Raw genomic sequence first — 22,091 nt, forward strand, 5'->3', positions numbered from 1 at the left:
GGTACCGCATAGTATCTATCCAACCTACACAATTTCTCTGGAATTGCCACCGTGTCGCAATCATTCAGAGCCGCTAATACCTCCCCTAGTAACACACGGAGGTTCTCAAGCTTAAATTTAAAATTTTAAATTTCTGAGTCCGGTCTCCCCGGATCAGAACCGTCACCGACAGAATGAAGCTCACCGTCCTCATGTTCTGCAAATTGTGACGCAGTATCAGACATGGCTCTCGTGTCATCAGCGCGCTCTGTCCTTAACCCAGAGCTATCGCGTTTGCCCCTTAATTCGGGCATATTATATAATACTTCTTTCATAACATTAGCCATATCATGTAAAGTTATTTGTAAGGGCCTAGATGTACTAGGTGTCTCAATCCTACGCATCTCCCGAGCGGGAGACGCAGGTACTGACACGTGAGGAGAGTTAGGCGGCATAACTTCCCCCTCGTTGTCTGGTGATAGCTTCTTTATCGGTACAGATTGACTTTTATTCAAAGCAATATCAATACAATTGGTACACATCGTTCTATTGGGCTCCACATTGGCTTTTGAACATGATGAACAAACAGTTTCTTCTGAATCAGACATGTTTAAACAGACTTAGCAATGAAACTAACAAGCTTTGAAATCACTTTCAATAAGTTTACAAGCAATATAAAAAACACTGCAGCGCTTCAAAAATGCAGATATAATTAAACAATTCTTAACAAGTGTATTATTAGCAGAGGATTGCACCCATTAGCAAAAGGATGATTAACCCCTCAATACCCAAAACGGATAAAACAGATATCAATTAAGATTTAACGCTTTTAATCACAGTCAGCACACTGTCACAGATCTGCTGTGACTGATTACCTCCCTCACAAATGAAATTTGCAGACCCCTGAGCTCTCTAGAGACGTCCTGGATCAAGGAGGAAGAAGCAGGAAGACTGTGCAAGAATTTTAACTGCGCAACAAGGCGCTAAAACAAGGGCCCTCCCACTCCAATCACAACAGTGGGAGCCCTGATATAACGGTTTCCATGCAGAAAAATATGTTAGCCATGTGGAAAAAAAATCATGCCCAAAGCGATTTATCACCAAAGTACCTCACAAAAACGAATAACATGCCAGTAAACGTTTTATTAAAAAACAACATTTTTCAATGTCATGCAAAGCTATCACTAAGCCTGCTACCAGTCGCTACCACTGCAGAGAAGGCTTAAGTATTATTTCCGTGTTAACAGTATTGTCTCAGTCAAATTCTAGTCCCTAGAAAATAACTCGACTGCGCATACATTTATCAGCCTGATACCAGTTGCCACTACTGCATTTAAGGCTGTACTTACATCATACGGTAACAGCAGTATTTTCTAAGTCAATTACATTCCCAGAAAATAAAGTACTGCACATACCTCATTTGCGGAGGACCCCGCATGCTATTCCCAGTTTCTGAAGTTACCCCACTCCTCAGAATGTCGAGAACAGCCAGTGGATCTTAGTTACGCCTGCTAAGATCATAGAAAAAAAAACGCAGGCAGTTTCTTCTTCCAAATACTGCCTGAGATAGAAAAACAGCACACTCCGGTGCCATTTTAAATAACAAACTTTTGATTGAAGAATAGTTAAGTAAAAACTCCAGCTCCTCTCGCGACCTCCTTCTTTGTTGAGGGTTGCAAGAGAATGACTAGATATGACATGTGAGGGGAGGAGCTATATAGCAGCTCTGCTTGGGTGATTCTCTTGCAACTTCCTGTTGGGAAGGAGAATATATCCCATAAGTAATGGATGACCCGTGGACTGAACACACTTAACAAGAGAAAACACCATCAAGAAAAATAAGCTTAGCTCCCAGCCCAGTGCCTGTACTTATGCTGTCCAAAACCCTCCATACATAGAGAGTATGATGTCGCAACATATAGAGCCCCATGTTTCTGAGCCTTATATGTTATAGGTAAATAATTAAAGTGCCTACTTTCCTCTGAGCCTTGTATCCTCCCAGAATAAAAAAGTCAGCACTTACCGTAATTCTGTCCGACAGCAGGACAGTCCAGCAGGTTTAAGAGGTCCTCTCCCTCTCATAGCCCTGTGGAAAATGATAAAGCCTAAGTTAAGTTTACTTAGGCCATCAGGATAAGGGCAGCATAAATGTATGGGAGGCGCAGTGAGAATTATGTCCCACATGTTCCCATTGCTCTAAAGCCACCAAAAGCTCTACTGAAGAGACTGATATGGACTACGGCTACACCCTAGAACAAAGCAGCACAATCTTGCACTACTTTAAAAATAATAAACTCTTGATTGAAGAATCTTTTCTAACACCTAACTTTACCTCTTCCTAGCACTAACGTAGGCAAAGAGAATGACGGGAGTGGGAGGGAAGGGAGGAGCTATTTAACAGCTCTGCTGTGGTGCTCTTTGCCTCCTCCTGCTGACCAGAAGGTGAATATCCCATAAGTAATGAAGATGATCCATGGACTCATCGTGTCTTTAAAAATAAAAAATTGTTAACCCCTAATCTGCCGCTCCGGACATCGCCGCCACTATAATAAACATATTAATCCCTAAACCGCCGCACTCCTGCATCGCAAACACTAGTTAAATATTATTAACCCCTAATCTGCCGCCCCTAACATCGCCGCCACCTACCTACATTTATTAACCCCTAATCTGCCACCCCCACTGTACTAAATTTATTAACCCCTAAATCTAAGTCTAACCTTAACACCCCCTAACTTAAATATAATTAAAATAAATCTAAACAAAACCTACTATCATTACCTAAATAATTCATATTTAAAACTAAATACTTACCTGTAAAATAAACCCTAAGCTAGCTACAATATAACTAATAGTAGCTAGCTTAGGGTTTATTTTTATTTTACAGGCAACTTTGTATTTATTTTAACTAGGTAGAATAGTTACTAAATAGTTATTAATTATTTACTAACTACCTAGCTAAAATAAATACAAATGTACCTGTAAAATAAAACCTAACCTGTCTTACACTAACACCTAAGTTTACATTACAATTAAATCAATTACCTAAATTAAATACAATTACCTAAATTACAAAAAAAAACACAAAATAAAAAAAGAAATTATCAGATATTTAAACTAATAACACCTAATCTAATAGCCCTATCAAAATAAAAAAAGTCCCCCAAAATAAAAAAAAACCTAGCCTAAACTAAACTACCAATAGCCCTTAAAAGGGCCTTTTGCGGGGCATTGCCCCAAAGAAATCAGCTCTTTTACCTGTAAAAAAAAAAAATACAACCAACCCCCCAACAGTAAAACCCACCACCAACACAACCAACCCCCCAAATAAAATCCTAACTAAAAAAACCTAAGCTCCCCATTGCCCTGAAAAGGGCATTTGGATGGGCATTGCCCTTAAAAGGGCATTTAGCTCTTTTTCAAGTGCCCAAACCCCTAATCTAAAAATAAAACCCACCCAATAAACCCTTAAAAAAGCCTAACACTAACCCCCGAAGATCCACTTACAGTTTTTGAAGACCCGACATCCATCCTCAACGAAGCGGCAGAAGTCCTCATCGAAGCCGGCAGAAGTCTTCATCCAAGCGGCCGAAGTCTTCATCCAAGCCCGCAGAAGTCTTCATCCAGACAGCATCTTCTATCTTCATCCATCCGGCGCGGAGCGGCTCCATCTTCAAGACATCCGGCGCGGAGCATACTCTTCCATCGAAGCCTTCTTGCAGAATGAAGGTTCCTTTAAGTGACGTCATCTAAGATGGCGTCCCTTGAATTCCGATTGGCTGATAAAATTCTATCAGCCAATTGGAATTAAAGGTGAAAACATCATATTGGCTGATGCAATCAGCCAATAGGATTGAGCTCACACTCTATTGGCTGTTCCAATCAGCCAATAGGATTGAGCTTGCATTCTATTGGCTGATTGGAACAGCCAATAGAATGTGAGCTCAATCATATTGGCTGATTGGATCAGCCAATAGGATTGAAGCTCAATCATATTGGCTGATTGCACCTTTAATTCTATCAGCCAATCGGAATTCAAGGGACGCCATCTTGGATGACGTCATTTAAAGGAACCTGCATTCTGCAAGAAGACTTCGATTGAAGAGGATGCTCCGCGCCGAATGTCTTGAAGATGGAGCCGCTCCGCGCCGGATAAATGAAAATAGTTATTGGTAGTTTCGTTTAGGCTAGGGTTTTTTTTTTATTTTGGGGGGCTTTTTTATTTTGATAGGGCTATTAGATTAGGTGTAAATAGTTTAAATATCTGATCATTTCAGTGTTTAGTGATTTTTTTGTGGTAATTTAGGTAATTGTATTTAATTTAGATAATTGATTTAATTGCAGTGTAAGATTAGGTGTTAAGGTAAGAAAGGTTAGGTTTTATTTTACAGGTAAATTTGTATTTATTTTAGCTAGGTAGTTAGTAAATAGTTAATAACTATTTACTAACTATTCTACCTAGTTAAAATAAATACAAACTTGCCTGTAAAATAAAATAAAGCCTAAGCTAGCTACAATGTAACTATTAGTTATATTGTAGCTAACTTAGGGTTTATTTTACAGGTAAGTAATTAGTTTTAAATAGGAATTATTTAGGTAATGATAGTAGGTTTTATTTAGATTTATTTTAATTATATTTAAGTTAGGGGGTGTTAGGGTTAGACTTAGGTTTAGGGGGTTAATAAATTTAGTACAGTGGTGGCGGCGACGTTGGGGGCGGCAGATTAGGGGTTAATAAATGTAGGTAGGTGGCGGCGATGTTGGGGGCGGCAGATTAGGGGTTAATAATATTGAACTAGGGTTTGTGATGCGGGAGTACGGCGGTTTAGGGGTTAATATGTTTATTATAGTGGCGGCGACGTTGGGGACGGCAGATTAGGGGTTAATAAGTGTAGGTAGGTTGCGGCGACATTGGGGGCGGGAGATTAGGGGTTAATAAATATAATGTAGGTGTCGGCGATGTTGGGGCAGCAGATTAGGGGTTAATAAGTATAATGTAGGTGTCGGCGATGTCGGAGGCTGCAGATTAGGGGTTAATAAGTGTAAGATTAGGGGTGTTTAGACTCAGGGTTCATGTTAGGGTGTTAGGTGTAAACATAAATTTTGTTTCCCATAGGAATCAATGGGGCTGCGTTACGGAGCTTTACGCTGCCTTTTTGCAGGTGTTTTTTTTCATCCGGCTCTCCCCATTGATGTCTATGGGGAAATCGTGCACAAGCACGTAAAACCAGCTCACCGCAGCTTTCAGTAGCGCTGGTATTGAAGTGTGGTATGGAGCTCAATTTTGCTCTACGCTCACTTTTTGCCTGTTAACGCCGTTTTTTTTTAAACCTGTAATACCAGCGCTGTAGGGAAGTGAGTGGTGACAATAACTTGCAAGTTAGTACCGCACCCCTCATAATAAAAAAAACTCGTAATCTAGACGATTGAGTTTTAGAGACACATTAGCGTCTATAAATATTTATTTTATGAGGCATATATATATATATATATATATATATATTGTTTATATGGTGTGTGTTCTCATATCTGTATGTCTTAAATTCATTGCGATTGTAATTTTAACTTCTTGTCTGAATAAATATTCTTAAATTGTACCAATCCATACCACATTAAATGTATCGTAGTGGTTTAGATGCATGGATTTGTAATATTTTTAGCCATAATAACCATAGGTTCGAATAAGCAATTCCAATTTCTAATAATACATTTAAAATTGTATTGTATTTGATATAAGATATATTGTATTTTGTCAAATGTGATTTTAGTCAAATGTATTTTGTATTAGCCCATTTTATACCTTACCATTTTTATGAGTACCCTTTTCATAACAATGCTCAGTCAGATATAATCACACATGTGTTCATGTCAACAAAACGGAGGTCCATATGATAACCAATAGAAATTCCTCATTGCAAATAAAAAGATATCACCATGAGCAGAATGTCATCCTTGAAAAAGCTGGAAGTAACCCGGTGAAACGTGCATTGGGAAGACGATTGGCCGCAAAGACTCCTGCATCACTGGGAGGGTGTTGACTCTTAGAACTGAAACTCCGCTTTACAGAATACGCTTGAATTGTCAGCGTTAAAGGAACAGTCTAGTCCAAAATAAACTTTCATGATTCAGATAGGGCATGTGATTTTAAACAATTTTCCAATTTACTTTTGTCACCAATTTTGCTTTGTTCTCTTGGTATTCTTAGTTGAAAGCTTAACCTAGGAGGTTCCTATGCTAATTTCTTAGCCCTTGGACCTTGATGGCCACCTCTTCTCAGAATGCATTTTAACAGTTTTCCACCACTAGAGGGTGTTAGTTCATGTGTTTCATATAGATAACACTGTGCTCATGCACATGAAGTTACCTGGGAGCCAGCACTGATTGGCTAAACTGCAAGTCTGTCAAAAGAACTGAAATAAAGGGGCAGTTTGCAGAGGCTTAGATACAAGATAATCACAGAGGTAAAAAGTATATAAATATAACTGTGTTGGTTATGCAAAACTGGGGAATGGGTAATAAAGGGATTATCTATCTTTTAAAACAATAACAATTCTGGTGTAGACTGTCCCTTTAACCGTTATCTAAATGCAGTTGTGTTCTTGAGACAGTCTTTCATACCCGAGTGATTTTATTCATTATAATAATAAAAACCACTTTTTAACCAGCTGGATGTCATCCCGGTCCTTTCTGTTACAGACAAGGTTTAATATGGGCTTTTAAACTGAGAGCTAAGTCATATCTCTAGCGAGTGTGAGTACAACTCTATCCTTCTGCCTTATTTGTTTCTAAACAGGACTTCACTATATTGGAATATACCCCGACAAAGCCAACAGGAGGAGGCTGAAGGACCGGTCCCAGTAACACCTGTGGCAGGCTAGTGAAAAACTAATTACTACATATGTGGTACTCCTCTACACCCCTCTGTCCTCTTCTCAGTCCTTTGAAGGGGAGAATGGGTCTCACAGTAGTTTGAGCAACCCTTTTCCACAACGATTTATCAGCACCTCACTACTTCAACTATGGGGAATTAGGAAGTGGGAGGGATTAAAGCTCTTGATATGTTGGATAATTTTTTACTTTTTCCTGGTGGACTTTAATCCTATTTGTCAAGGCTTGTGAACTCTCACCACCTTATAAAATAAATGATTATCCAGTGTGATCTGGAGAAGACACTGATTAACAGTGTCTCACTCTGTCTCAGAGTGTGACTTGATTAGGAGGGCTACTATAATTGTACATGTCTAGGAAATAAAACTTACAAGAAAATACTTTGTGCCCTTAAAACATATAGCTCAGAGGAGAATAGAAGAGAAGTTTTACAGCTGCACTGCCTCACCAGTAGCACCACCCCCTTAAATTGTAGCTGGCCAGCCCCAGCTCCTGCGGCCCACAGGGATATATACTAGTATCCTAGTAGGTCAATCCTGCCTTGAGGGTGGGTGAAGTTTGAAAATTGAAAAACAATTGCAGTAAAACAGTTTTAAAAATGTTTAGACTTAGCTGATATATTATTCTATAGCAACACAACAGAAATTTATTTTTTGTTTTATGTTTCTTTAGGTTCCTATTTTTAATTGCAAATATTTTATGACTGTTTTCATCAAATTATTTAGTTAAGCCCTCTAAGCTCACTGAATTAAATGTCCGATCTTGGCATAATTGATCCCATTTTGCTCAATCATTATGCCCAATCAGTCTTTCACAAGTAACTGAAAATATAATATGCTGGAGTACATTTAAAGGGACATAATAAAACCCCATTTTTGTCTTTCATACTTAAAGGGACACTGAACCCAAATTTTTTCTTTCGCGATTCAGATAGAGCATGCAATTTTAAACAACTTTCTAATTTACTCCTATTATCAATTTTTTTTGGTTCTCTTGCTTTCTTTATTTCAAAAAGAAGGCATCTAAGCTATTTTTTTGGTTCAGCACCATGGAAAGCACTTGATTATTGGTAGGTGAATTTACCAACCAATCAGCAAGAACAACAGTGTATTCACCAAAAATGGGCAGGCATCTAAACTTACATTCTTGCATTTCAAATAAGGATACCAAGAGAATGAAAATAATTTGATAATAGGAGTAAATTAGAAAGTTGCTTAAAATTGCATGTTCTATCTGAATCACGAAAGAAAAAAAATTGGGTTCAGTGTCCCTTTAAGGTAGATGAGGTGATTTTAAAATACTTTCCAATTGACTTCTTTTATCTACTTTGTTTTGTTCTTTTGGTAAAATATGAATTACGTCAGGTAGAGCGCACTTGGTCTAAAATAGTGTCGGGTTAGCACGCAAGCGATAAGTTTTAGATTTTTTTTTCAGTGAGCTGCATTAAATTTAATAGGGAGAAGACGTTAGGTAGCGATAACCAAAGTCCTAAAAGTTAGTGCACAAGCAAAGCTGACCATTTACTTTGAACTTGTATTATACCCGCTAACCAGCGTACGTTAAAAGTTTACTTTCAGCGATGTTTTGACTCAAGCGAAACTGCTAAATAGCATGCCACTTGTAATCTGGCTCTAAATATGTTAATGGTAGGACACCCACTAATAAAACACTAAAAAAGAAAGGTGCAGCGAGTACGGGCCTCTAGCCCATTGACACTAAAGTGGTTAACTTATGGCTGGTTTAAATAATGTTATAAACTGTATTTCTTAACATAAACACATTTGGAGGGCTATATTACTAGTATGTGACAGTTTAAAAAGTATTAAAAAGTAGTGGTAGTTGACAGGAATATTTAGAGCTGCCTATTCAATCAAAGGCAAAATCAAAATAATATGAACTAAAACTAAGGTTCACATATTCTGATAAGCACACAAGATGCAACAAACCATCAATAAGTAATAGTTTTACATACCTAATTTATTAAAATAAATTCCTGTAGTGTAAATAAAATTATCCACTTTGAAAAAATGCTGTGGTACTGTAAGATACGCAGTCATATTTGTAATATCTTCAGAGCTGTAAAATGTTAGCAGATCCTTAGGAAACTGAACACTTGGTTGTGATTCAGAATCTGAAACAGAAAATAATCCTTTGTAAGTATTGGTTGTCATGTCTTAAAAACAGATCCTTTCATTTTTGGAGCATGGCATTAAGAATACTTGCAGAACTACTTATTGTACAAAAAAGTAAAATTTTATATTAATTATTAAGGAAAATATATGTCAGCCAAGAAATATTCCAGCAAAATGTTATAATACTGAATCATCAATGGACACCCACAATCAATTTTAAAATGTTATAACTTTTGTATTTTAGTACATAAACATGTATTGATTACAACAAAAACATAATGAGTGCTTACCTTAAAAATTAATTTCTTTCTTCGTGGTGAGAGTCCACAATTCCTTACTGTTTGGAATGTATTTCCTGGCCACGAGGAGGCAAAGACTCCATACATCAAGAGTTTTTAATCCCTCCCACTTCCCTGTACCTCCCAGTTTGGCATATAGCCAAGAAAACAGAAGAAACTGAATGTAGGAAAGATAAGTAGGGTAACTGAGGTGCAAACAAGAACTTCCACCAAAAGTAAACAAATGGGGTGGGTCTCGTGGACTCTAACCACCAAGAAAGAACTTAATTTATCAGGTAAGCATAAATTATGTTTTCTTTCTTAAGGTGGTGAGAGTCCATAATTCCTTACTGTTGGGAACTAATAATACCCAAACTGTGGAGTCTATGAAAAATGGGTGGGACCAAAAAGGGAATACGGGTACCTATCTACCAGAAACAACAGCCTAAAGTATCTTCCTGCCAAAAGAGGCCTTAGCAGAGGCAAACAAATCAAAATTACCAAATTTAGTAAAAGTGTGTAAAGACGAGCAATTTGCTGCCTTGCAAACCTGATCTCATTCTTGAAGGCCCAGGAGGTAGATGCTGTACAAGTTAAATGAGTAGTAATACAAAAAGGAGGAGACTGTTCCGCATCCAAGTAAGCATTTTGACTCAAACTATTTAGCCAAGAAGCTAAGGAAACAGCTGCAGCTTTCTGTCCCTTCCATTTACCCGAAAAAATAAACAAACTTTAGGGATGACTAAACTGACTAAATGCCCTACCCACATCTAAATTATTCAACAACTGTTCTTGGATTTGGACACATCGAAGGATATCCAATTTCCTGGTTAATATTCTCTGATGAAACCACTTTAGGCAAAAAAAACTAATAAAAAAAAAAACTAACAAACTAATAATGAGCACGTAAGACAACGCATTGCAGGAAAGAGCAGATAACTCAAACACTCTTCTCCTGGAAGAAGAGATGGCCAACAGAAATAAAACCTTCCAGGACCACACATAAATGTCCAATTCCTGCATAGGCTCAAACAGACGAGATTGCAAAACTCTCAAAACCAAGTTGAGATTCCATGGAGGAGCATTTGGCTTTATGACTGGTCTGATTCTAATAAGCACCTGAACAAAATATGGAATATCTGAAAGTATAGCAATCTTTCTATTTAACAACAGAAAGAGCAGAAAGGTGACCATTCAAAGTGCCAGCAGACCAATCCTAATTTAAGCCATCCTTCAGGAATCGAAGAAATTCTAGGAATTCTAAAAGAAGGACAACTAAAACCTATTTCCACACACCACAAAAGCTACATTTTCCATACCTTGTAATAAATCCTCCTAGTAACTGGTAACCAGAGTATCAACCTCTGAGTCTGAAAAACCTCTCTGAGCAAGAATTAACCATCACACCTCCAAGCAGTCAAATTGAAAGATTAAAGATTTTGATGAAAGAAGGGTCCTTGGGATAATACATCTGGAAGTTGAGGGAGATGCCACAGAGAAACACTGGACATTTGAATCAGATCGGCATACCAAGTCCTGCGAGCTATCGAGATGGCCATAGTGCGTTCCTGTTTGAGACAAGCAATTTGTCAGGGTGCCAGGAATCAGACTGAGACGAGAAGTGCAAAAATAATTACACATTTATTAATAACAAAAAATAATAAAAAGTCCACAATTTAAATAACAAGCCAGGAGTCAAAGCCATAGCTGGTAGTCATACGAGCCAAGTCAGGAGCCAAAGCGAGTAGTCAGACGACCCGAAATCAGTAACAAGGAGAACAGCAGAGTCAGGAACAAGCCAGGAATCAGGAACCAGAAGAGACGTCAGACAGCCAGGTAATACAAAGGAACTCGCAAACAGGTCTGAGACAACGCAAGGGAAAAGCATACTGAACAGAGGCCCTTTAAATAATAAGTGATGACATCACAATTCTGAGACTGCAACCTGTCTCACACGGGTGATGTACACCAGTCCGGCCATAAGAGAACGTGCAGGAAAACAGAATTTATGTTTACCTGATAAATTACTTTCTCCAACGGTGTGTCCGGTCCACGGCGTCATCCTTACTTGTGGGATATTCTCTTCCCCAACAGGAAATGGCAAAGAGCCCAGCAAAGCTGGTCACATGATCCCTCCTAGGCTCCGCCTACCCCAGTCATTCGACCGACGTTAAGGAGGAATATTTGCATAGGAGAAACCATATGGTACCGTGGTGACTGTAGTTAAAGAAAATAAATTATCAGACCTGATTAAAAAAACCAGGGCGGGCCGTGGACCGGACACACCGTTGGAGAAAGTAATTTATCAGGTAAACATAAATTCTGTTTTCTCCAACATAGGTGTGTCCGGTCCACGGCGTCATCCTTACTTGTGGGAACCAATACCAAAGCTTTAGGACACGGATGAAGGGAGGGAGCAAATCAGGTCACCTAAATGGAAGGCACCACGGCTTGCAAAACCTTTCTCCCAAAAATAGCCTCAGAAGAAGCAAAAGTATCAAACTTGTAAAATTTGGTAAAAGTGTGCAGTGAAGACCAAGTCGCTGCCCTACATATCTGATCAACAGAAGCCTCGTTCTTGAAGGCCCATGTGGAAGCCACAGCCCTAGTGGAATGAGCCGTGATTCTTTCGGGAGGCTGCCGTCCGGCAGTCTCGTAAGCCAATCTGATGATGCTTTTAATCCAAAAAGAGAGAGAGGTAGAAGTTGCTTTTTGACCTCTCCTTTTACCGGAATAAACAACAAACAAGGAAGATGTTTGTCTAAAATCCTTTGTAGCATCTAAATAGAATTTTAGAGCGCGAACAACATCCAGATTGTGCAACAAACGTTCCTTCTTTGACACTGGTTTCGGACACAGAGAAGGTACGATAATCTCCTGGTTAATGTTTTTGTTAGAAACAACTTTTGGAAGAAAACCAGGTTTAGTACGTAAAACCACCTTAACTGCATGGAACACCAGATAAGGAGGAGAACACTGCAGAGCAGATAATTCTGAAACTCTTCTAGCAGAAGAAATCGCAACTAAAAACAAAACTTTCCAAGATAATAACTTAATATCAACGGAATGTAGGGGTTCAAACGGAACCCCCTGAAGAACTGAAAGAACTAAGTTGAGACTCCAAGGAGGAGTCAAAGGTTTGTAAACAGGCTTAATTCTAACCAGAGCCTGAACAAAGGCTTGAACATCTGGCACAGCTGCCAGCTTTTTGTGAAGTAACACAGACAAGGCAGAAATCTGTCCCTTCAGGGAACTAGCAGATAAACCTTTTTCCAATCCTTCTTGAAGGAAGGATAAAATCTTAGGAATCTTAACCTTGTCCCAAGGGAATCCTTTAGATTCACACCAACAGATATATTTTTTCCAAATTTTGTGGTAAATCTTTCTAGTTACAGGCTTTCTGGCCTGAACAAGAGTATCGATAACAGAATCTGAGAACCCTCGCTTCGATAAGATCAAGCGTTCAATCTCCAAGCAGTCAGCTGGAGTGAAACCAGATTCGGATGTTCGAACGGACCCTGAACAAGAAGGTCTCGTCTCAAAGGTAGCTTCCAAGGTGGAGCCGATGACATATTCACCAGATCTGCATACCAAGTCCTGCGTGGCCACGCAGGAGCTATCAAGATCACCGACGCCCTCTCCTGATTGATCCTGGCTACCAGCCTGGGGATGAGAGGAAATGGCGGGAACACATAAGCTAGTTTGAAGGTCCAAGGTGCCACTAGTGCATCCACTAGAGCCGCCTTGGGATCCCTGGATCTGGACCCGTAGCAAGGAACTTTGAAGTTCTGACGAGAGGCCATCAGATCCATGTCTGGAATGCCCCACAGCTGAGTGACTTGGGCAAAGATTTCCGGATGGAGTTCCCACTCCCCCGGATGCAATGTCTGACGACTCAGAAAATCCGCTTCCCAATTTTCCACTCCTGGGATGTGGATAGCAGACAGGTGGCAGGAGTGAGACTCCGCCCATAGAATGATTTTGGTCACTTCTTCCATCGCTAGGGAACTCCTTGTTCCCCCCTGATGGTTGATGTACGCAACAGTTGTCATGTTGTCTGATTGAAACCGTATGAACTTGGCCCTCGCTAGCTGAGGCCAAGCCTTGAGAGCATTGAATATCGCTCTCAGTTCCAGAATATTTATCGGTAGAAGAGATTCTTCCCGAGACCAAAGACCCTGAGCTTTCAGGGATCCCCAGACCGCGCCCCAGCCCATCAGACTGGCGTCGGTCGTGACGATGACCCACTCCGGTCTGCGGAATGTCATCCCTTGTGACAGGTTGTCCAGGGACAGCCACCAACGGAGTGAGTCTCTGGTCCTCTGATTTACTTGTATCTTCGGAGACAAGTCTGTATAGTCCCCATTCCACTGACTGAGCATGCACAGTTGTAATGGTCTTAGATGAATGCGCGCAAAAGGAACTATGTCCATTGCCGCTACCATCAAACCGATCACTTCCATGCACTGCGCTATGGAAGGAAGAGGAACGGAATGAAGTATCCGACAAGAGTCTAGAAGTTTTGTTTTTCTGGCCTCTGTCAGAAAAATCCTCATTTCTAAGGAGTCTATTATTGTTCCCAAGAAGGGAACCCTTGTTGACGGAGATAGAGAACTCTTTTCCACGTTCACTTTCCATCCGTGAGATCTGAGAAAGGCCAGGACAATGTCCGTGTGAGCCTTTGCTTGAGGAAGGGACGACGCTTGAATCAGAATGTCGTCCAAGTAAGGTACTACAGCAATGCCCCTTGGTCTTAGCACAGCTAGAAGGGACCTTAGTACCTTTGTGAAAATCCTTGGAGCAGTGGCTAATCCGAAAGGAAGCGCCACGAACTGGTAATGCTTGTCCAGGAATGCGAACCTTAGGAACCGATGATGTTCCTTGTGGATAGGAATATGTAGATACGCATCCTTTAAATCCACCGTGGTCATGAATTGACCTTCCTGGATGGAAGGAAGAATAGTTTGAATGGTTTCCATCTTGAACGATGGAACCTTGAGAAACTTGTTTAAGATCTTGAGATCTAAGATTGGTCTGAACGTTCCCTCTTTTTTGGGAACTATGAACAGATTGGAGTAGAACCCCATCCCTTGTTCTCTTAATGTAACAGGATGAATCACTCCCATTTTTAACAGGTCTTCTACACAATGTAAGAATGCCTGTCTTTTTATGTGGTCTGAAGACAACTGAGACCTGTGGAACCTCCCCCTTGGGGGAAGCCCCTTGAATTCCAGAAGATAACCTTGGGAGACTATTTCTAGCGCCCAAGGATCCAGAACATCTCTTGCCCAAGCCTGAGCGAAGAGAGAGAGTCTGCCCCCCACCAGATCCGGTCCCGGATCGGGGGCCAACATTTCATGCTGTCTTGGTAGCAGTGGCAGGTTTCTTGGCCTGCTTTCCCTTGTTCCAGCCTTGCATTGGTCTCCAAGCTGGCTTGGCTTGAGAAGTATTACCCTCTTGCTTAGAGGACGTAGCACTTTGGGCTGGTCCGTTTCTCCGAAAGGGACGAAAATTAGGTTTATTTTTTGCCTTGAAAGGCCGATCCTGAGGAAGGGCGTGGCCCTTACCCCCAGTGATATCAGAGATAATCTCTTTCAAGTCAGGGCCAAACAGCGTTTTCCCCTTGAAAGGAATGTTAAGTAGCTTGTTCTTGGAAGACGCATCAGCTGACCAAGATTTCAACCAAAGCGCTCTGCGCGCCACAATAGCAAACCCTGAATTCTTAGCCGCTAACCTAGCCAATTGCAAAGTGGCGTCTAGGGTGAAAGAATTAGCCAATTTGAGAGCATTGATTCTGTCCATAATCTCCTCATAAGGGGGAGAATCACTATCGACCGCCTTTATCAGCTCATCGAACCAGAAACATGCGGCTGTAGCTACAGGGACAATGCATGAAATAGGTTGTAGAAGGTAACCCTGCTGAACAAACATCTTTTTAAGTAAACCTTCTAATTTCTTATCCATAGGATCTTTAAAAGCACAACTATCCTCTATGGGTATAGTGGTGCGTTTGTTTAAAGTGGAAACCGCTCCCTCGACCTTGGGGACTGTCTGCCATAAGTCCTTTCTGGGGTCGACCATAGGAAACAATTTTTTAAATATGGGGGGAGGGACGAAAGGAATACCGGGCCTTTCCCATTCTTTATTAACAATGTCCGCCAACCGCTTGGGTATAGGAAAAGCTTCTGGGAGTCCCGGGACCTCTAGGAACTTGTCCATTTTACATAGTTTCTCTGGGATGACCAACTTGTCACAATCATCCAGAGTGGATAATACCTCCTTGAGCAGAATGCGGAGATGTTCCAATTTAAATTTAAACGTAATCACATCAGGTTCAGCTTGTTGAGAAATGTTCCCTGAATCAGTAATTTCTCCCTCAGACAAAACCTCCCTGGCCCCATCAGACTGGGTTAGGGGCCCTTCAGAACCATTATTATCAGCGTCGTCATGCTCTTCAGTATCTAAAACAGAGCAGTCACGCTTACGCTGGTAAGTGTTCATTTTGGCTAAAATGTTTTTGACAGAATTATCCATTACAGCCGTTAATTGTTGCATAGTAAGGAGTATTGGCGCGCTAGATGTACTAGGGGCCTCCTGAGTGGGCAAGACTCGTGTAGACGAAGGAGGGAATGATGCAGTACCATGCTTACTCCCCTCACTTGAGGAATCATCTTGGGCATCATTGTCATTGTCACATAAATCACATTTATTTAAATGAATAGGAATCCTGGCTTCCCCACATTCAGAACACAGTCTATCTGGTAGTTCAGACATGTTAAACAGGCATAAACTTGATAACAAAGTACAAAAAACGTTTTAAAATAAAACCGTTACTGTCACTTTAAATTTTAAACTGAACACACTTTATTACTGCAATTGCGAAAAAACATGAAGGAATTGTTCAAAATTCACCAAATTTTCACCACAGTGTCTTAAAGCCTTAAAAGTATTGCACACCAAATTTGGAAGCTTTAACCCTTAAAATAACGGAACCGGAGCCGTTTTTAACTTTAACCCCTTTACAGTCCCTGGTATCTGCTTTGCTGAGACCCAACCAAGCCCAAAGGGGAATACGATACCAAATGACGCCTTCAGAAAGTCTTTTCTAAGTATCAGAGCTCCTCTCACATGCGACTGCATGTCAAGCCTCTCAAAAACAAGTGCGCAACACCGGCGCGAAAATGAGGCTCTGCCTATGATTTGGGAAAGGCCCTAAATAATAAGGAGTCTAAAACAGTGCCTGCCGATATTATTATATCAAAATACCCAGATAAAATGATTCCTCAAGGCTAAATATGTGTTAATAATGAATCGATTTAGCCCAGAAAAAGTCTACAGTCTTAATAAGCCCTTGTGAAGCCCTTATTTACGATCTTTATAAACATGGCTTACCGGATCCCATAGGGAAAATGACAGCTTCCAGCATTACATCGTCTTGTTAGAATGTGTCATACCTCAAGCAGCAAGAGACTGCTCACTGTTCCCCCAACTGAAGTTAATTGCTCTCAACAGTCCTGTGTGGAACAGCCATGGATTTTAGTGACGGTTGCTAAAATCATTTTCCTCATACAAACAGAAATCTTCATCTCTTTTCTGTTTCTGAGTAAATAGTACATACCAGCACTATTTTAAAATAACAAACTCTTGATTGAATAATAAAAACTACAGTTAAACACTAAAAAACTCTAAGCCATCTCCGTGGAGATGTTGCCTGTACAACGGCAAAGAGAATGACTGGGGTAGGCGGAGCCTAGGAGGGATCATGTGACCAGCTTTGCTGGGCTCTTTGCCATTTCCTGTTGGGGAAGAGAATATCCCACAAGTAAGGATGACGCCGTGGACCGGACACACCTATGTTGGAGAAATGAGCAGCATCAGACACTCTGCACCAGATTCAGTAAGAGGTGATTAAAATAGCTGTCAGCAGCACATGGCAAACAAAGTAGGGAAAAAAACCCTGACAGTACCCTCCCCTCAACGACCCCTCCCCCACAGGAGGACAAAAGGCTTATTGGGGAAGCGGGCATGGAAGGCACGGAGGAAGGCGGGAGCATGAACATCAGAGGAGGAAACCCATGAACGCTCCTATGGACCGTAGCCCCTCAAGTGAACCAAATACTGCCCAAGGTAACAGTTCGAACCAATTATTGTGGTGATCTGAGACATAGCAACGGAGGAACTGATTCAGAGCTTGATTAGACTGTTCCAAAGCCCCATTGGATTGAGGGTGATATGCCGAGGAGAAGGAAAGCTGGATCCCCATTTGAGCACAAAAGGAACGCCAAAATCTGGAGACAAACTGGCTACCCGGTCCGTGACTATCTCCTTGGGTAACCCATGTAAACGGAAGACCTCCCGGGCAAAAATTGAAGCAAGTTAATAAGTGGTAGGCAGCTTCTTCAAGGGAATGCAATGTGACATTTTAGAAAAACAGTCAACCACCATTAGGATAACAGTATTGCCATTGGAAACAGGGAGCTCGACAATGAAGTCCATGGAAAGATGTGTCCAAGGACGCTCACCATTAGCAATAGGTTGAAGAAGACCCACAGGAAGACGTTGAGGAGTCTTATTCTGTGCACAGACTGAGCAGGAGGCAACATACACAGCAACATCAGAACAAAGACCTGGCCACCAGAATTGTCGAATGACAGACCAAATCATTTGGTTCTTGCCCGGATGACCTGCGGCTTTAGGATACTGGTAAGTGTGCAAAAGTTTAGTTCGAAGATTCTCAGGAACAAAGCACTTACCACTAGGTTTCTCAGGAGGTGCATTGGTTTGTGCAGCCAGGATCTCCTCCCCCAAGGGAGAAGTCAAATTAGTACGTATGGTAGCCACAATATGGTCAGGAGGTATAACTGGAATAGGTACAGACTCCTCCTTGGACAGTGGCAAAAATTGTCGATAGAGGACATCAGCCCTAACTTTTTTACTACCAGGCAGGTAGGAGACCACATAGTTAAACCGAGACAAAAATAGCGCCCACCTGGCCTGTCGGGGCAACAAACATTTTGCTTTGGATTGATAAGTCAAATTCTTGTGGTCAGTAAGAATAGGCACTGGTACGCTAGTACCCTTGAAAAAGGTGCCTTCATTCCTTAAGTGCCAAAATTATGGCCAGTAATTCCCTGTCACCAATTTCATAATTGCACTCCGTTGGAGACAATTTCGTAGAGAAGAAACCGCACGGATGCAAGGAACCGTCACGCGTAGGATGTTGAGACAAGATGGCACCTACTCCAGTCTCAGAAGCATCGACCTCAAGAATAAAAAGGCAGAACAGGGTTAGGATGAGCCAGAACTGGAGCGGCAGCAAAGGCAGTCTTAAGACTCTCAACAGCCTTATTGGCAGTAGGTGACCAACGGAGTGGATGATTCTTCTTACGGGTCATGTCAGTGATAGGTTTGACCAAGGAAGAAAAGTTTTTAATGAACTTCCTATAGTAATTGGCAAAGCCCAAAAAACATTGAATAGAGCGAAGACCAACTGGGTGAGGCCACTGCAGGACTGCAGACAACTTGTCAGGATCCATGGAGAACCCTGCAACGGAGATTACATAACCTAGGAAGGTTACTTGAGTCTGATGCAACTCACATTTTCATTTAATTTACAAAACAGGCCGTTCTCACATAGTCTCTGATGTACCCGTGTAACATCAGAACGATGAGCCTCAAGAGTGTATGAGGATATAATCTAAGTACACCACAACACACTGTTGCAACATATCTCATAGGACATCATTAATACATTCCTGGAAAACAGCTGGAGCATTTCATAGGCCAAAGGGCATTACAAGATACTCATAATGCCCACTCCTGGTGTTAAATGCTGTTTTCCATTCGTGGCCCACCTTAATCCTAACGAAAATGTATGCTACTCTCAAATCAAGTTTAGAAAAGACCGTAGCTCCCTTGAGGCGGTCAAAGAGTTCCGTAATGAGCGGAATAGGGTAAGCATTCTTAATGGTAAGACGATTAAGACCCCTATAATCGATGCATGGTCTTAACTCGCCACCATTTTTCTTCACAAAGAAGAAGCCAGCCCCTGCAGGAGAGCAGGATTTGCGGATGATCCCCCGCGACAGAGAATCGACAACATACTCCTCCATAGATGAGAGGTCATCAAGTCTATTTCTGGGAGACCCAACACTGAACCAAACTGATAGAAAATCTCTCGACTGAGGGACCATTCTCCAGAATGGAGAGATTGATTACTCAAATAATCCACTTCCCAATTGTTTATCGTATACTGATGGGATTCTGCACAGGACAGAATGCAAGATACCTCTTTCATTAGTACCCCCCTGGTGATTGATATAGGCTCCCGATGTTATATTGTCCAATTGAAAACAAATATATGCAAATTAAATGAGAAGGGGCTTGTGTCTAAAGAGCCGGGATGACCACACAAAGTTCTAATACAATGATTGGTAACCTCACTTCTGAAGAGACCAAACTCTCTAAAATCTCAAAAAAAACTCAGACCGCACCCCAACCTAACAGACTTGCATATGTGGAAAATATCTCCCATGACGGACAAAGGATAGACATGCCCTGAGAAACAGGTTTGTTTGAAGTCCACCAAGAAAGGAAACTACCTTAATAACGGATCCATCCTAACAAACTGAGAGGGATGTGTTTAGTCCCCATCCCACTGAGTCAGCATGCTGAACTGAAGAAGATGCAGGTGGAACCGCACAAAAGGAATGGCGTCTGATACTGCAACCATCAGACCCACTACCTCCATACACTGAGCCACTGAAGGAAGAGCCAAGGACAGTTGCATGGCAAAAAAATCTATAACCACTCCTAAAAGGAAATTCTTTTTTGTGGGATCAGAGAACTTTTTGCAACATTTACTTTCCAACCATGACTGCAAAGAAACAATAGCAGTTTTGTTTGTATGAGCAACCTCTTAAGGTAAAGATAGAGCCTGAACCATTATATCATCCAGGTAAGACCCTACAGCTATACCCTGAGCCCTCATGACAGACAGCAATGCCCCCAGAGACTAGGTAAACATTCTGGGTGCTGACGCTAATCCAAAACAAAGAGCTACAAACTGTTAATGTCTGTCCTTAAAAACAAAACAAAGGAACTGATGATGATCCCTGTGAATAGGTATGTGTAGGTAAGCATCCTTCCAATCTATAGTAATAAAACATAATTTATGTAAGAACTTACCTGATAAATTAATTTCTTTCATGGTGGAGAGAGTCCATGAGCTAGTTACTGATGGGATATACATTCCTACCAGGAGAGGGAAAAGTTTCCCAAACCCCAAATGCCCATAAATACACCTCCCACCTCACTTATACCTCAGTTTAACGTATAGCCAAGTTAGTGAGGTGTATAAGGAGTAAAAGCATAAAAAGAGGAACAAGATAAATAACGTGCTTTATACAAAAAATCATAACCCAAAAAAGAGTGGGTGGGTCTCGTGGACCCTCGTCACCATGAAAGAACTTAATTTATCAGGTAAGTTCTTACATAAATTATGTTTTCTTTCATATAGGTGGCGAGAGTCCACGAGCTAGTTACTGATGGGATATAATACTCAAGATGTGGAAGTCCATGACTAACTATAAAGGGAGGGATAAAATAAAAACAGCTATTTCCACTGAGAAATTAAATCCAAAAATATAATTACGTTTTCTTAAAAACTCAAAAAACTTAAATCATAGGCACTAGAATCTGCCTGAAGAACCTTTCTACTAAAAGCTGCTTCCGAAGAAGCAAAAACATCAAAATGGTAAAATTTTGTAAATGTAAGCAAAGACTAAGTCGCTGCTTTGCAGATTTGATCAACTGAAGCTTCATTCTTGAAAGCCCAAGATGTGGCAACTGATCTTGTAGAATGAGCTGTTATTCTCTGAGGCGGAGACTGCCTGCCTCCAAATAAGCTTTGTGAAGCAGAAGTTTAAAAAAAGATACCAAAGAAATGGCAGAGTCTTTCTGACCTTTTCTGGAACCAGAAAAAATAACAAATAGACTCACGCCGCCACACCACTGCTCGCCATGGCTTTTTGCCATAGACCCACCGGTGGTGACTTGTTGCTATGGCCATTGCCATAGACGCGACCGTGGTTCAGAGCGTGCAGCGGTGACGTAATCGCCACATGCTGTCTCTCTCTCCTGGATCCGCTCCTGATTGCACCTGTGTGTCCTCCTTGGCACCAATCTGCACTCTATTTCCCTTACTACACTGCCCAGGTATAGGTGTTACTGTGTGTGCTCCTGGGTGCTGTATTACTTATATTGCTGGATTGCCATATCGTTACTGAACTCTGACTGTCTGACCACTCTGCTTGCTTAAACCTTGTACTGCTAGATTGCCATATCGTTACTGAACTCTGCCTGTCTGAACACTCTGCCTGCTTAAACCTTGTATTGCTGCATTGCCTTATCATTGCTGAACTCTGCCTGTCTGACTATTCTATTGGTTTACCCCTGAACTGTTATACTGCTGGATTTTCTTTGTTGCTGACACCTACCCGTTCCTGATCATTCTATTGGTTTACCCCTGAACTGTTTAATTTCTGGATTTCCTTTGTTGCTGACAGCTGCCTGTTCCTGACCATTCTATTGGTTTACCCCTGAACTGTTATACTGCTGGATTGCATTCCTGTTGCCGGACTCTGCCTGTCTTGACCATTCTCTGTCTTCATCTTATTGCTGTGAAGGACTACCCTGTCTACCGTGAGTACTGCTTACCTCATCTCATAAACTCACTCTGTTCTGGGATATTTCCTATCCTTTCACTTGACGCCGGGATAAGAAGACTGCTGGCCAAGTTTGGTCTGATAGAGAA

At 41.2% G+C, this 22,091-nt stretch overlaps 1 protein-coding gene across 1 annotated transcript in view; it reads right to left on the reverse strand.

Moving 5' to 3' along the window:
- FAM171B (family with sequence similarity 171 member B) overlaps positions 1-22,091 on the reverse strand; it is a 403,258-nt gene that overhangs the window by 161,570 nt on the left and 219,597 nt on the right. Inside the window, exon 4 of the mRNA XM_053712851.1 lies at positions 8,840-8,998. Coding sequence (XP_053568826.1) covers positions 8,840-8,998 — 159 coding nt within the window. The remainder of the gene's footprint in view (positions 1-8,839; positions 8,999-22,091) is intronic.

This window comes from Bombina bombina, chromosome 1 (assembly GCF_027579735.1).
Source record: "Bombina bombina isolate aBomBom1 chromosome 1, aBomBom1.pri, whole genome shotgun sequence".
NCBI lineage: Eukaryota > Metazoa > Chordata > Amphibia > Anura > Bombinatoridae > Bombina > Bombina bombina.